The sequence below is a fragment of the Perca fluviatilis genome, chromosome 22, assembly GCF_010015445.1.
Source record: "Perca fluviatilis chromosome 22, GENO_Pfluv_1.0, whole genome shotgun sequence".
Taxonomy (NCBI): Eukaryota; Metazoa; Chordata; class Actinopteri; order Perciformes; family Percidae; genus Perca; species Perca fluviatilis.
Window position 1 is genome coordinate 24,197,320 of NC_053133.1, and position 15,923 is coordinate 24,213,242.

General features: G+C 42.9%; 1 protein-coding gene across 2 annotated transcripts in view; it reads right to left on the reverse strand.

Moving 5' to 3' along the window:
• The window catches only part of drosha (drosha ribonuclease III), a 104,474-nt gene that overhangs the window by 3,942 nt on the left and 84,609 nt on the right, over positions 1-15,923 (reverse strand). For both annotated transcript variants that reach the window (XM_039789682.1, XM_039789683.1), the window contains exons 26-31: positions 15,450-15,555; positions 13,539-13,680; positions 11,219-11,301; positions 9,586-9,689; positions 6,039-6,131; positions 5,039-5,085 (exon numbers count right to left, since the gene is read on the reverse strand). In XM_039789682.1, the coding sequence (XP_039645616.1) occupies positions 5,039-5,085; positions 6,039-6,131; positions 9,586-9,689; positions 11,219-11,301; positions 13,539-13,680; positions 15,450-15,555 (575 nt within the window). The remainder of the gene's footprint in view (positions 1-5,038; positions 5,086-6,038; positions 6,132-9,585; positions 9,690-11,218; positions 11,302-13,538; positions 13,681-15,449; positions 15,556-15,923) is intronic.

Below are 15,923 nucleotides of genomic sequence, written 5' to 3' on the forward strand. Positions count from 1 at the left end.
GGGTTGGAGCCAACTATTCAACTATCTGGTGTGGATATTGTGGAAACGGCTGCTGTCCCACTGCTGCAGACGCACACCCACGGTCGGAGACAAACACACCACAGGAGCAGAAGTAAAAATGGCTCTCACGTGTTGGAGCGACACATTATCCATCTGGGTTGTGCTCAAATCCCTCTCTGGTGCTGATGAGCTATTCCAGCAGTTAGCAAATCAGTCATTTGAAACCTCATCACTCCAAAAAGGTTTATTTAAACTAACGCCTAATTTCTAATAAAGAGCACAGACAGAACCTTTTTTTTTGTGTGCGTTTCCTGTGTTTAATGAACGCATTTGAGAATTTTAATCATTTAAGTAATTTATCAAGTTAGAAATGCAAGAAATTCTGTTCTCAGTGTTGGTCAGACAAAACAGAATTTCACCCCAAGGTCTAAGATGCTGTGAGGTATTTTTCACTATTTTCTCTCATTTTATGGACTGAATAGTATTTGGCCTCAGGGTAGGCCTTAAAACACATTCTTCAACTGGTTTTCTGGAGGAATTGGCTGTAAAACAACTAGAGGCCATGGAATATCTTAGTTGTTTGCAGTTAGAGAATTCTAAAACCTCCGATGGTAAATTAAATACTAAAATTCCCATAACATTTGTGTTTGACGTGTGAATAGGAGGAGGATGTACAGTATTCTGCCTTGCAACACTCTAGTTCATCATTATGGCAACAAAGAGAGACAGACCAAGATAACGGTAATATCCTATTAAAAGGGGGACATATCTAATAAGAATCCTAAAGAAAAAATGCGCTGAGAAACAACAAAAAAAATGATTCTGAGGGAAATTTGAGGTGCACACACATGCATGCATACACACAGAACCATAAAAATATGCTTTCGGTGAGTAAGGAACAGTTGGTGAGCCTTGGAGAGAAAACTACATATTGCAGTTAAAATATGGAAATCACCAGCATTTTTCTCTAGGAGATGACTTGAGAATAACCCACCCGAGAGGAAAGAAGAAGAAAAAAAAAAAAGGCTTTGGCCATTTACATTGTTTAACATGCAGCACAAGAGCAGACGTCAAAGAATACGGGTTGCTAAAGAATACACAAGGCTTTTCAACCTAGGGCCTAGGCAACAACACGGCCCGTTGTGCCCGGCACCCGACATGCAGTGCTGAAATGCGCGCTCGCACAGCAGCTGAATGTGGAATCTGCGAAGAAGGATCAGCTCCCCTTTTAAGGGCACAAGAACATACAGTGTCCTTTCACTTAGGCATTCCCTATTCAGCCTAAGCTCAGGCTGTGAGATGACTCCACAATAGACTGGGTCGGCTGAGTCTATCACCTAGAGCTCGCGCGCACCACATCAGTCAACAAGCCAATAGTGCACCTGTATAGTGCTGCTAAGGGATTTCCCTGCCGTGCCAAAGGCCAAACAAAAGGCTCAAGACACTGAATGGAGATCCTGCATACTGTACTTTACTTTGCCTCTATCCATCCAATGCTTCTATCCGGAGATTAAGGGGTTTAGAGAAAGCGGAAAAAAAAAAAAAATAAATAAAAAAAAAATGTAGTCCCCTTCCAGCAGATCGAGGCTTCTTCTCTTATTCAACAGATATTGCATTGTTTGAGAAACAAGCAGCTGCGGGGAAGCAAAAAAAAAAAAAAAATGGGAAGGAGAGGGGGGTGATACTTGGAGAGGGAGTGGAGACTTTAAACAGAGACAGTATTATCTGAAAGGATGCATGATAAATGGTTAAGTCGTTTCCATGTATATTTGATGTCGCCTTAGTCCTAAAGGTGCGTGGTGCATGGAGCCCTCAGGCTCTGAGAAACTCTGCACCACCAACCCCTTCCTCCTGTCGACTCTGTTCCCCTAGCTGGCTGCTCTCAGCTCGATTTGTTTGCACTCATCTTTCTCCCAGTCTGGGCCTTGGTTAACATTTAATTCTGCCTTGACAGATACAGGCAGGAGACTGTCAAAACGTGGGGCCATCAAATAATGAAATGTGAATCAGCTCAGCCACCAGCGGATCGGGCCACAGACAGCACACACACCAAATATTGGGCCTTGCTCTCTTTAATGAGCTCATAGCTGTCTGACTGAACACAGCCGTGTCTCTCACCTCTCCGACACCGCTGGAGCTGCGGATTTCTTGTCTGCCCGGGAAAAGCTCTGCAGCAGAAACAAAAAGTTCAATCCTGCCTCAAAGTGCTCCTGATACTTGAGGAGGCCTTAAATAAAACATGGAAATGAATCCTGACACGTTGCGGGGAGCCATCTTCGATCCGAGAGTAACACAAGGTAGGGCTGTTGTACAAGAGGAGTAATGGTGTAGCCGATGCTGCAGTGAGGGCCAACAAGACAATCAATGACGAATTACATGACACCGGGGCTAATGTCCTTGATTAGTCTTGCTATGAGAACAAATGAAGCGAGGCCCTCGACAATCACATGAGAGACAATGCGGCTCCGAGAGGAGTTGATGCGTCAGGCGGCTCTGCAGCAGATGAGCTTGAGTCTGATTATATAAGCTCACAGTCAGGAGACACACAGATCCTTCAAAGGCGGGTTTTAACCCTGCTGACTGACCGGACATGTTTATCTCAACAAAAAGACATTCAACAATGGAAAAACAGAATATAAATGATTCATTTAGGCTTGAATAGTGAATTTAGAAAAAAAATAAAAATGAAATACCATTAGACTATAATTAATAAAACACGAAATGACCTCAAAATAATGAGCGCTACCTGGAAACGATGGATGGCGGAAAAGATCTGATCAACCACAACCAACGATTCGCTGGTGGAGATTTGTGTAGCCAGTAGAGCTTAGATTGGGCCCAAAAAAATCAAGCCCGACCCTAGTCCAGCCCGGCGCGACACATTAACTGTAATTATGAGCCCCAGCTCGATTTAAACCAGACATTTTTTTTAATACGTGGGACGTTATAACTGACGTTCTCAACTACAATTCCGAGTTGTTTGAACTGCAGAAATCTGTTTAGAAGGGGTATGCTTGGAGAAGTAACAAAAGAGGACATTGAAGAATGACTATCATCTTTTCTGCCATAGCGATCCTGCTTCATGTGTCTGTTCATCGTCCCCGCTTTTTTTGCTGTCATAGGCGAGCAGCGTGCTGCACTTAATGCACTCGACACAGCCGACACATATGTTGTCACTGCCCACGACTTGTTTAAAATGGTTCCATACCTCCGACTTTCCTCCAAACATGCTCTTAAGGTAGGCTAATTCTCCTGTTTTTCTTTACATCTTCAAGCTCCATGTTGCACTTCAGCTACACAATACAGCACAGCAGGCTCGGTGTGATGCGTGCGAGTGGAGGAGACGCTGCGCATGATTATGGCATAGCTTTCTCCCCACCCAATTAGGCTAAGGATAGTGGTGGAAAATATCCAGTTCGGGCTCAGGCAGAGAATCTAACCTCTAGTAGCCCGTGCTTCCACATTAGGGCTGTGTATTTGTGTCCATCGACAAATCAACACAGTCTTCATATTCTATTACTAGACTAATATAATAATATTGGTCAAAATTGTGCAGCCCATCTGCGTTTTTAATTCTCTAATGATTAGTTCAAATCATATAATTGACAGGCTCACCTCAGGTATTCAGGAGCCCTGGGTGAAAGAAAAGCGTACATTGAGCTAAGGGGGTGAGAGTTGTAAATTGGCAGGTTCAAATGAAGTGACAATACAAAGTCAGACAAAGCCCTCGATCTGGTAGCATTTTGTGCCGAAAGGAAGGAAGACTTGAAGAGATGATTTTAAATTAACTGACCTTTTAAAAAGGCATTGCTAATCTAGTCACATGAAACAGCAATTTATGAGGGGGGAAATGTTCATTTGCTAGAAATGAGCATCTATCAATCATGGTGACAGAGCTGCACACTGGGGAGAGGAAATGGGAGGAATTTAGGGACGGAGGATGACACAGGAGAGAGAGAGTGTGTGTGTGTGTGTACGTAACTACGCCCCCTGATAAGGAGGGAGGGAGGTGAGGGAGAGGGGGGGGGGAGCCAGAAGCAGACAGAAAGGGAGACAGAGTGAACGGCTTTAAATAATGCCACCATAAGGCCAATGTTTCATAAAAAGCTAAAGCTTGGGCACACAAACAGTATCAATCACAGGTAGCTGGAGAAGGCTGTATGAGCCAAATGAAATCAAAGTCTGACCTTCCTACCCTTTGCAAGTTCTACAGGCCTGTTCCAACAAACCCATTTGTGCTCACCTCCAGCTAATTAGTTGAGTAAAGAACAAATTGTACATCGGATTAATGTGCTGGTCACGGGGATAGCAAGCAAGTCCAGTCCAAAAATTACACTTGAACACGTACCCAACTATTCACACACTCAGTTTAATGTATGATATTATGCATCCACATACATATGCATCGAGTATAAGTAGGCGAATAGGAGATGATGGAAATGGCTCGTGGATGCGTTTCTGAGAGCCCTGTAATTGTATTTTTACTTGGCAGCAAATGAGACATTGTAAATGCCTAAAAACCACTATCTATTTTCCTTAAGTGGTGGTTGATAACAAGATGAAAAACAGCCAAGGAGTGAAGCAGCACACGGGGAAGGCAGCTCCCGCACTCCTTCAAATCTGAAGAGGAGCGCTGAGCACAAAAGAGTCGCTCCGAGTGTAAAGCCTCGTTCTAGTGGTCTGTAAAAGGGCTCGAAAACACACCAAAAAAAAAACTTTGTGGCGGCCCTCGACACAAACTTCCTGCGGCCCCCCTCGGGATGATCGACGCAGTGAAGGACGCTTAGCTTCCCCCGTCCTTGTTTTATTGGTTCTCCATCTCTGGCTAGGCCCCATGCCTGTGCTCTGGGCTAGCACTTCAAACAGCCTAATGTCCTATATGTCGCAGCCAACCGGCTGGTCAGGCCACAGCTCTCTGCCAGCCATCTTGCATACTGTACAGCCAAGGCTAATATTCAACACTGAGCTGAAGCACGGGAAAGGCTTTAAATGTGAATGTGTGTGTGTGTGTGTGTGTGTGTGATGCCAAACAACTCACATTTTTCGAGCGCATCCATCGCAGCTCCCATTTCCGCCTGTTGGATGCTAGATTAGAAATATTTTTTTAAAAAGGAGACAGAGAGGGAGACAGAGAATGAGGGAGAATAGGTCTTTAGCATATTCAAAATGTCCCTTTTTTGAAACTTTGTCAAAAAAAGAAAAACCCAATATTGAGAGGATTATCAGAAGTGCTTTATATTTGTTTTGAAAGAGCCCTTTTCCCTAACAATCCCAGGTAACACAGTGCACACATTTCAAAAAGCTAAGCCTATTGGCGGCTCGGCGCTGGGCACTGTTTACGCCTGCAATTCGCCGTCCCTCCGTATATATTATGTGCTGTGTGATCATAGCCCAGCGGCGGAGGTGGCTGGGAGCTTAAGTCATGTAAATACAAAAACAGTAAGCTGTCAAAGATCCTATGGAAAGGGACAAACTTATCGCCAGCTTAGAGCAAGAGAGAGCGCTTTCAAGGAGGGGGCTGTGGAGGGGATTTTCACATGTGGGGGGGCGAAAGATGTTTGATGGATTTACGTTTCATTTCTCGCAGGCTCAGCTGCGGCTTTATTGTCAACCCCTCCAACCCTGAAAAGGCCTTGGCGCCGAGAAACTTAACAAAGGCATGAATGTGTGAGCGCACGCAGAGGTGTGCAGTCACAAAACAAACAGAAAATACACACAAACACATCACTGTCCTGCTGTGAACACAATAACCCAGGTAGACCTAAATGCATCCCCTGACGCAGCGTTGCCTGGTCACGGATTCTTCTTCGGCACAAAGTGATATTTCCACAACACAATTTACGTCAAATCAATAACGGATCGATTCGTTTTCATTCTGCATAATGTCTCTCCCGATAGAATAAGCCAACGAGAGCTTAATTGCTATAATAAACACCATCAATAAAGCACAGCCATTATTCTCGAGCCCATTAGCGGCGCACTGAGAAGTGAAGCTCCATGTCCTGTTGTGTCTTATTATATTGTACCGTCTTACTCACCTTGGGCCTTTGCCACAGCCGATTCGCTCCCCTTTGAAATACACAGCAACGGTGTAGGTGCGAGCGTGTGAGGGCCCCACTGTCTGCAGGGTCCTGCAAATTCAAACACAGAAATATGGGATGAAGGGGAGTTGAGAAATAGTAATAATACCCAGGGGAAAGGCACAAGGGCACTCAGGGACGTTGTCCTTCAGAGAAATAACAAGAAAAAGGGAGGTGAGAAAAAAAAGTTTTCAATTGGAACAAATATAATTCATCTCAAGCGGCGGGTTGAGAGGAGGGTAATAGCGCTTTGATTCAGTAGCATGCTTTTGAGAGCGTGCAGAAGCCATCTGAGGGACATATAAACAGCTTTTAAAGCCTCCTCAACTCCCCACGCCCATCATCTTCAAATACCTAAATCTGTTTGGTTAAAAAAAATAAATAAAAAAAATGACATGTTGGGAGAGGAATTGAAATAAAAGAATGACAATAATCTTTGAGAGACCCACAAGTCTTTGGTGCGCTAGCAGGGTAAACAATGAAAAAAGCTAAAGAGGGACCAACAAATCTAAGAGAAGGATGGGAACATCACTCAACTAATTAACAGAGGTAGCTCATTTAAGAGAGAGAGAAAAAAAAAAAAAAGCTGTCAATTTTGTTACATTTCTGCAGGGACGTAAGTACAAGACAGCCGACAAAACTTGGGAGATGTTTGAAAATGTTAACATTAGCATAAACATCTTAGACCCAAGCTGTGAGTCACCTAAATTATTCACAGACAATTTACTTATTTCAGGAGAGCAATCCATTTTTAATGCAATGTGGTCACTTATGACACTTTATCAATAATGCAGCCCCCTTTCTCACTTACAAATGAAGAAGCACATGTGAGGAGCCCAAAAAAAAAAATATAAAAATAAAAAAAAGACTCTCGTGAGTGACGTTTTAGGCAAATCTCAACAGGGAAAGCGTGTCGCTTGGCATTATCACGCTGCTGAAATAACACAAAACGAGAAGGAATAAAAAGGAAATCTGCGAGCTGTTGAGAAGTTGTCAACTTCATGGCAGTGCAAGGATGGAAGTGTGCGAGCGAGAAGAAACGGCACCAGCAGAGGGTCTGTACGAGCTTCAGCTCACACTAAAAAGGGGCTACTTACAGACTCAGGCCATTCTCTGCACAATGTGAAAGTGTGTTATGTGTCTGCTGGTGTGTCCTGCCCAGACGAGATGTACAGTAAAGTGGTGGTGCTGGGGTTGAGGTACGAATCTGTCATCAGCCAGACACAATCCCCAGGGAACCTTTAGCAGGGGGCTCGGTGCATTAACTCCTTTCCTTCCCTCTTTCTATGTCCTTTCCTGCCCTCACTCGGTCATTTAGTCCCCTTCCGTCTGACTCACACTCTTGTCTCACCCTCCGTTTCTCTACTCTTCACACTTGTAAACAAATTCAGACGGACCCTTAAGACCATCTGAAAGACTTGACGCCAAACAACAGCTGTATGAACTGCTATGAAAGGACTATTAATCTGGTTTATCGACGAACAAAAGGTCAGCTCATCTCATGAGGAGGTTGAACAAAATCATCAGCTGCTGCTCCTGTATATTTGCCGGACAGGACAAAGTAAGCCGTATTTTGCACTCAAGGCCGTGGCGAAAGCCTCAAATTCATCGGTGGCTAGCTTTATGTAAGCTTTTGTCTATTCTTGCCTACTTGCCTCGTGTCTTTTGAATTGTTGAAATTCAAGTCACCCAGGGGCTCTATTTGTTTCTCGTTCACGTTCTCGCGGGCAACAGAGTTGGAGGGAAGTGTTGATTGTAGTGTCAGAGTTGCGCTGTGTCAAAAATCACAATCGGGCCGATAGACAGAATAACAAACAGAGGAGCTCTGAAAAGACATTCAAATAAATACAAGGAAAAGAGAAAGGGAGGAAGAGGGGACTGATTGAATGCTGAATTGTGGAGTTCATTGTTGCCAACCGCCCTTGTAAGTCCAGCTGACCCCCTTTTTTTTCCTCTCACAGAAAACACAGTTTGACAGTTTCCATGGTGACAAACGCACTGCTTCATGGCAGCTCTCAAAAGCATTCTGTCAAATGACACTTGCTCCTTGACCTTTTGTCAAATAAGAGGTCTCTTTGGGCATGTTTATATATCACAACAACAGAGACCTTTGCACAGCTATTCAAAATGTTCAGGGACCAATGGCGAAGAGGAAAGTCCTGTAAATTATGTTTGTGCCATTTGATTTCTCTGAATGCGTATTGTGGCCCATGTGATGCTTGACTGAACCAATCTCAACTGTAGACTAGGTCATGTTTTCTTGTATGTACAGTGTACACATGCATGAGTGAATGCAGGTGTTTAGGTTATATTAAGACACAAAATCTAAGATTTTAAAAGCTAAAATCTGCAAATACATACAAAAGAAATAGAATTTAAAACAATAGATCATGCATAGGATTGGCAGATTTTGCCATTCTCTTTATACCTGGTAGCTTTAATGTGTATGGGTGTATTAGATCAGTGATTCCCAACCAAACTAATCATGTTGCAGTTGCTTGGGGGTACATGGAAAGATTGTGGAGTAGCTCAACTAAGTAAACATTTTAAGTTACAATAAAACAACAAAAAAAAATACACACACACACATATTGAGTCCATTGTACCTGAACACCACATGCTGAGGGTGCGTAAAAACTAGCAAGTTGAGCAAGTGAACAGCGAAGCTGATAGCTTAAAGTGGTCGTGATAGCTAAAAGTAATGAAATAGTTAATGTTAGCTAAAAGTAATGGATAAAGGGTTGAAATATTAAGCTAAACGTTGAAATAGTTAACGTTAGCTAAAAGTAATGGATAAAGGGTTGAAATAAGCTAAACGTTGAAATAGTTAACGTTAGCTAAAAGTAATGGATAAAGGGTTGAAATATTAAGCTAAACGTTGAAATAGTTAACGTTAGCTAAAAGTCATGGATAAAGGGTTGAAATAAGCTAAACGTTGAAATAGTTAACGTTAGCTAAAAGTAATGGATAAAGGGTTGAAATATTAAGCTAAACGTTGAAATAGTTAACGTTAGCTAAAAGTCATGGATAAAGGGTTGAAATATTAAGCTAAACGTTGAAATAGTTAACATTAGCTAAAAGTCATGGATAAAGGGTTGAAAGAGCTTAAAAGTAATGGATAAATTGTTGTTTTAAAGTAATGGATAGACTTAGAGATAGATAAAAGTGATGTAAAAACGGTTGAAATAGCTAGAAGTTATGGATAAATTGTTACAATGAATGGTGCTGTTGATGAAGGGGTACTAGAATGTATCTGACAGGTCTTACTCTTAAATATCAAATCATATTTTAGCACTAATAAAAAAAGCTATTTTAAATTAAGAAATTCACTTTTAAAAAGTAGATTTTAGTGAGCAGCAAAGTCACCCTCATATTACATACAAAAATATGATGAACCTAAAATGTCACTCTTGGCATAAAAAAAAAAGATTGTTGTACTTCCTAAAAAAATCGACATCGGTGTCAGCTTCAAATGTCTGGTGTCTGTGTTTTCTGAGGATCTTACTTGTACAGCGGGATATCAGGCTCCTTGCCCTCCGTTCTCAGGGTCAAACAGCACTGCTGCAGCTGAGACTTTGGGTCATTCCAGTCCTGGTTCAGAATGAACTCCTGCAACACAGAGACCAAAGAGAACACACATGGAGTCAAACTACTTCTTTCGCAAGCTTCTTTCAAATAATCAGAAACATAGGAAACAAAAATCAGCTGCCACTCTCTCCCTTAGTCGCTCATGCTTTTATTTCATTCTTGCCATGAACCTTTCCACCATTCCCCCTCCTCCCCGTCACTTATTTGCTCTCTCCCTGACTTGGCTCTCCATCTGTGTCTTTACAGTGAGTACAAATCACAGGCTACTTAAGACAAAAGCCAATCCCCGGCCAGATATAAAGAGCGTCTGGGAGTCTCCCAGGTGTGCGGCCCTGATACATTTCTCTTATCCAAGGGGGACTTCTAAAAGCCCTTCCATTAACAGGGAGGCAGCCTTGTCATAAAAAGGCAGACTTTGAATCCAGAACTGTCTGCTCCTATTAATTTTCTACAAAGAGTGCTTCTGTTGCTCGCGTTCTTACTCTACCGCTTTACTACCCCATCAACCCCTCCATCTCCGCTGTTCTTCCTTTACTTCCCTTTTTTTTTTTTTCTCCTTCCCACTTTTCCTCTCTCGTGGGGCATATGCACCGATGTAGCCTAAAGCAGAGAAATCAGGGTGTTTTCAAAAGAGCGTTGCTATATGCTACACTCTTTTGTTTGTACTTCCATAACCGAAAGGAGTGAACATAAGGAAAGGAGCGTTTATGCATTTAAGTCCCTGGTTTTGCTTCTCTATTCCCATCCAAATTGGATGAAGCAGCACACTGTGCAACACTGTGGTTTCCAGAAGGCTATGTAAGGAGACGTGTTGGCTGTTTCACAACTTTTCTCTTGGAAGTGGAAATGAGGTGCTCTCTTGCAGCGACCATGACGCAAATCTCAGCTCCTCCAGAGCTGGGGATTCTCCCTGGAGAGGCACACAAAGACAGCAATTAGCATGGCATATCAGACCACTGCAGCAGCTTCACAAGGAGAGGTCCACGCTGTGTGGTTACTCGTACAGTACATGAGCGTGTGTGTGTGTGTGTGTGTGTGTGCACACATCCCCGTTTAGGTATGAGATAGAATGTGATAATTTGTGTCTTTTACCACAGCAGCTCTATTAATGGGAAAATAGCGGTCTTGGGGCTCCTTCTGTCGAAAGTTCGACCATCAAATGGTGCTCGAGAGAATAAAATGCTCGACCTTCCTCTCTCACATCTGACCATGGGAGCCTGGAATGAATCCTGTTCGATTAACCAACTCCTGCAACAGAAGTGGACGCCATCAACGGCACAAGCACTTCTTGGACCAATTAGAAAAAGACCGCCGACACGGTTGCGTTTTCCATTAAAAAGGTGACTAAAACAGCGATCAAAGCCGCCGTCACGACATTCACTCAACGGCCGAGCACCACGTTTGGCATTACGTTGATGCTAGCGCCATCAGGGCTCGGCCATCAGCTCCCTCCTAATCATCTCCCTGGTTCTTTGGCTTTGTCTGCGGTGCCAGGCTGAGCGGCTCATTGATCAGGTGCGAGGGGTGAACGACTATCAATAGGGTCTCACCTTCAGCCGGGGGAAAAAGCAGACGTTCATGAAGGTGTGCACATACTCCAGATCTTTATCGATGTAGAGAGCTGCGATGAAAGCTGCAGACAAAAAAAATAAAGACAGCAATTATAAAAAAGCAATAAAAGATGGTGGTTGATGGGTGGCTTCTTTTTCTGCTCAGTTGGCTCTCTTCCTGCTCCTAATGTAAATGAAACATTAACAAAGACAAACTTCAGCTGTGACGTAATGGTAATGTATACGATGGAAAAGATGGCTCTCTAGTTCCCTGCCCTTTTTCTATCAAACAGGAAATTGGTATAGCGAGGGCCACACAGAGTTCACAGAAACATCTATATAGAATATAAGATAAATCTGTATGTCAAGCTGAGCGGTCTAAAAAAGACTTGAAATCCAAGTGGTAGGTGCTGGGTGTCATCTTCATCTCGTGGCTGTCCCTTTGTTTTCCTCTTCTATTAGCTGCCAGTGCATTTACTCATCTCCGTGAATAAGACAGTGGGGCGTGAGAGGGGAATAATAGGTAATATTTCAGGAGGCCAGTGAGGGTCTGCTGTCGCTGCAGGGCACAACTGTTCATATGTGCAGGAGCTGCACTCATTTTCCAGCGCTGACCCTCGTCCCCTTCCTGTGTCATCAACTCTGCTCTGGCCCTCAACTTCAAAAGATAATTTGAAAGGCAAATGATATGAAGTTCGCGTATTAAAGTCCGCCTATTGAATGCTGACCTGGAACGCATTCATGTTTTTTTTCTCCTCGCTTTGTTTTTGTTTTTTCACTTTATCTGCCAACAAGGAACGTACTACAGTCTAGGGGTGGGAATCACCAGAGGCCTTACGATACAATATCATCACGATATTTATGTCACGATACGATATTATTGCGATTTTAAACATATTGCAATATTCTGCGATATATTGCAATTCATTAACTTTTTTCCAACTTCAAATACTTTTATATTTGAGGACTTGGGGATTGGGGGACAGTATGCATTCTTGTCAGAACAGTAGGCTTCCATTATATCCAGACCAATATTGGATTTTTTAAAGGCCAAAAACAATAGATACATCAACAAATCCGGCGCAAAATGAACCTAGGGGTTAATAACACATGTGCACCGAATCGACCGTTCTCTGGGACATGTTCACAGTACCGTTCACGTATACAGGCAGGCGCCATCTTGGGAAAACTGTCAGGACCAGTCGAACGACGCGCTTGAGCTATGTTACATGTTACTGGTTACACGGCGTTCGTTGTTCGACTGGTCATGATTGTTTTCCCAAGATGGCGCCCACATGTATACGTGAATGGTACTGTCTTTCTAAACTATCTTTTTAATAAACTGTCCTCAATGCTTCGGTTTACATGTAGGGACCCTCATTATGCTACCGTGGTAGTGTGGTGCTATTTTGAGCCTTGTTGGTGGTATAGAAATAGCGATTTCTTTTTACTTTACCCGTGCCCCGACGACTAGCGCTATAAGCTAATTTGCGGTTTGCGCTAAAACTGGTCACATTCGATTAGCATGAAAACATGTCCCAGAGAACGGTCGACTCGGTACACGTGTTATTAACCCCTAGGTTCATTTTGCGCCGGATTTCTCCTTTAACTTAAAAAATGTTTGTTTATGGTACGTGTTAATGCAAAAAACATGATCTATGCCGTTCCCACCCACAAACACGGCAATGTTGGTTCAACAGAGCCGCGTCAGAAGCACCAGGGCAAGGCATCGAAACCTGCTCTCCTGTGATGGCGCCCCATAAATATCTGGCAAACTTAAAATGAGGCAGGTGCAAAGCTACCACGATAGATAAAGGCTGTGTTTTCAGTTTGAATTGGTTGATGCGAGACGCTCGACATTATGATTTGCATAATGTCCTGAAAGCAAGATGTTACATGTAATGTAATGCAATGTTATGTTTGTATAAGCCAAAGTGGATAAAACAACCACTGGACAATTCAGATAATTTTTCCTTTAACTGCCAAATGTCTTACACCATTCACTTATTTTACTAAGCATATCTTATCTCATGTCCTATTCTGTTCCAAAAAAATTTATTAAGGTGGTGGAATACCATAAGCAGCTTATCTAAAAATCACAGATAGAAGAAATCATCACTAACTGCTCCAGTCATACTAAGCATACTAGTGTCTTCAGCAGAGAAGTGACTGTTTGACATCTCACACAAAGGGAACAAAGAAATCAATAATGGTACTTGATGCTGCCACCTTAAACTGCAAATTCTGGAGAGACATACAAGAAAAAGGTTGTGTAGCAACATTTTCTGGCTGTAAATGAATCAAAGAGGTGTGAACATACACTCCAACAAGTCAGCCAGAGTCTTGGTCCGTAGTGCGACTGGCCGTTTGGTTTTGTCATTGGTAATGGCGAAGTCCTGCATGCCCAACTCCTCCGCCACTTTGGCCTGCGTGCGGTTGTTTACCAGCGAACTGCGGAGCAGCTACAGGCAAACAAAAAGAGCGTCACATTTTCATGTCCACCTGTCAGAAATGAACTCACGGTACTCACACACTACACGCACGCTTACATGGAAAGATACATAAGTACAGAGAAAACATCAAAGTAAACCCCACATGGAATAATTCATCAAAGACAGAAATGGTAATGCCGACTAAATGTTTCAGGGAGAATGCACGTTGCTCTGTTAAATATTACATTGTGACTTGGAGCTGAGCGGATGACAACATGTTGGACTGGGTAAGGTACATTAACGTCTCTAAAAGGAAAAACACAAACATGTTAAATATAGCTACAAGATGCGGAAAAGAGCAAATAGAATGCAATATGACTGAATATGTCTTGCTGTGATGTGCCCTCCTTAACAGCACACATGCAATTGGAACCACACACACACTGGTTGAATGAGCACTTTTCTCCCCGATTTGAAATCCATTTCAGATGTACCCCATTCTTGACTCTTGGGCATAGGCATTGCTGGAACTTTCAGTCTCTCAATGAAAGCTCGCTGGAAGCTTTTAAACAAATGACGTCACAGCCTCCATCTATAAGGAATATCCACAAATAAATATCTAACTGCAAAAGGTTCTTATTCAGGTTAAGCCCAGTTCAGTCCTTCTAGCCTCGAGTAGTCTTCCCGAAGAGAAGTGCTGATGCTCGAATGAAAACAGGGAGTAGCAGTGCCTTCTGACGCTGTCAGAAAATGGACTTGCATGTTCAAAGTGTGATCATTTGCTTTGTACCCGTGTTGCAAGCTGTTTGCACACTTAAGTTTCCGTCGTTCGCACACACGCAACTTTATTTTTCAGACGCTTGACAGCTTGTGCAACAATCTGCAGACAAATGTGTTATTGAAAACCACTGAACAATTTTGTCTCATGACAATACCCATCACGAGAAGTACAGTAAACATACAGGCACAGTGTGAGGTGAGGAGTGGAAGGGAGTTATTTTGTGGAAACAAGCAAAAGAGGAAGGGGGTGAATACCTAGCTGGCACTTGGAGATTCAAAGATTGATGGGAAGGAAGGAAGGAAAGAAAAAAAACTCACAAAAGCCAAGCTTTTCACTTCATTTCAAGGTAAACTCATGTAAGAAGCAGGGAACTGCGGTTTTGAGCGACTACAGAAGCACAACGATGGAAGAAAGACACAACACAGGTGCAAAGATGTAGATGTAAAAAAAATACATCCATTCAGTACAGAGATGGAAACCACATCATGGACTTCTTTACATTACCCAAGGAGTGCCATCGAGCTTCTGTATTTCATAGAACAACCAACCAATTGCTTAGCAATGACTGAATATAATAACCTGAAAGTAATATGGGAGAAATACTTGGGTTGTATAATGGAGGACAGGGAATGGTTGAACATTATATCTGACAATGGAAAATACGCAAGGGAAGGAAAAGGGAAAGTCACCAAAACCAAGATTATATAGAATGGGAGTAATGAATATATAATAATAATAATTTGTGTTGGAAATGTCAGAAAGAAGCGGGTGCTTTATTACACTGTATTTGGGAATGCCCAACTATCCAGCCCTTCTGGGTCATCACAATCATTTTGGAATATTTAGGCAACTGGGCCAGAAGAAATTTACCAATATCTCCAAGACTTTGTCTACTAGCTGACAGAAGTCAATTACACAACAAATCAAGTAAAGAACCCTAACCCTGTGTTAACCCTAACCAGGAGGAGCCTCTAAAGAGTGTGTGTGATGACATGTGATTAAAGGGTTTTGATCTTACTGTTAAATGTCCTTCATGGTGGTCAGGGAAGTGGATGAAGAGGTACTCTGTGGCCACCAGCTGCATGATAGAGTCTCCCAAGAACTCCATCCTCTGGTTGTGGCCTCTGGACAAGATGAAGCAAGGATGGACAGACGGAGGTAAACAGAGAAAAGGACAAGGTTACAAAAGGATATGGGGGGGGGGACATTAAAAGGTAGGGTGAGGTCGGAGGGCATGGGGGGGGGAGGGGGGACAGGGCGTGTTTGACATGAGTTTATACAGCTACACATCAGCTGGGCATGAAAGGCATCGTGCTCTCTCGACAAATCCACCTGGCTTTTAGTCTTTTAACAGAAACGGTGAAGTCGGCTGATGTACATTTCATGGGTGGCCTGTGGGAACAGCTGCAATGACAAGCTGTGTGACAACTCGAAGATTGCCTGTAAGTAGCGACCCTTCTGAAGAAAAACACAGGGCTTTGATTGCAATTCA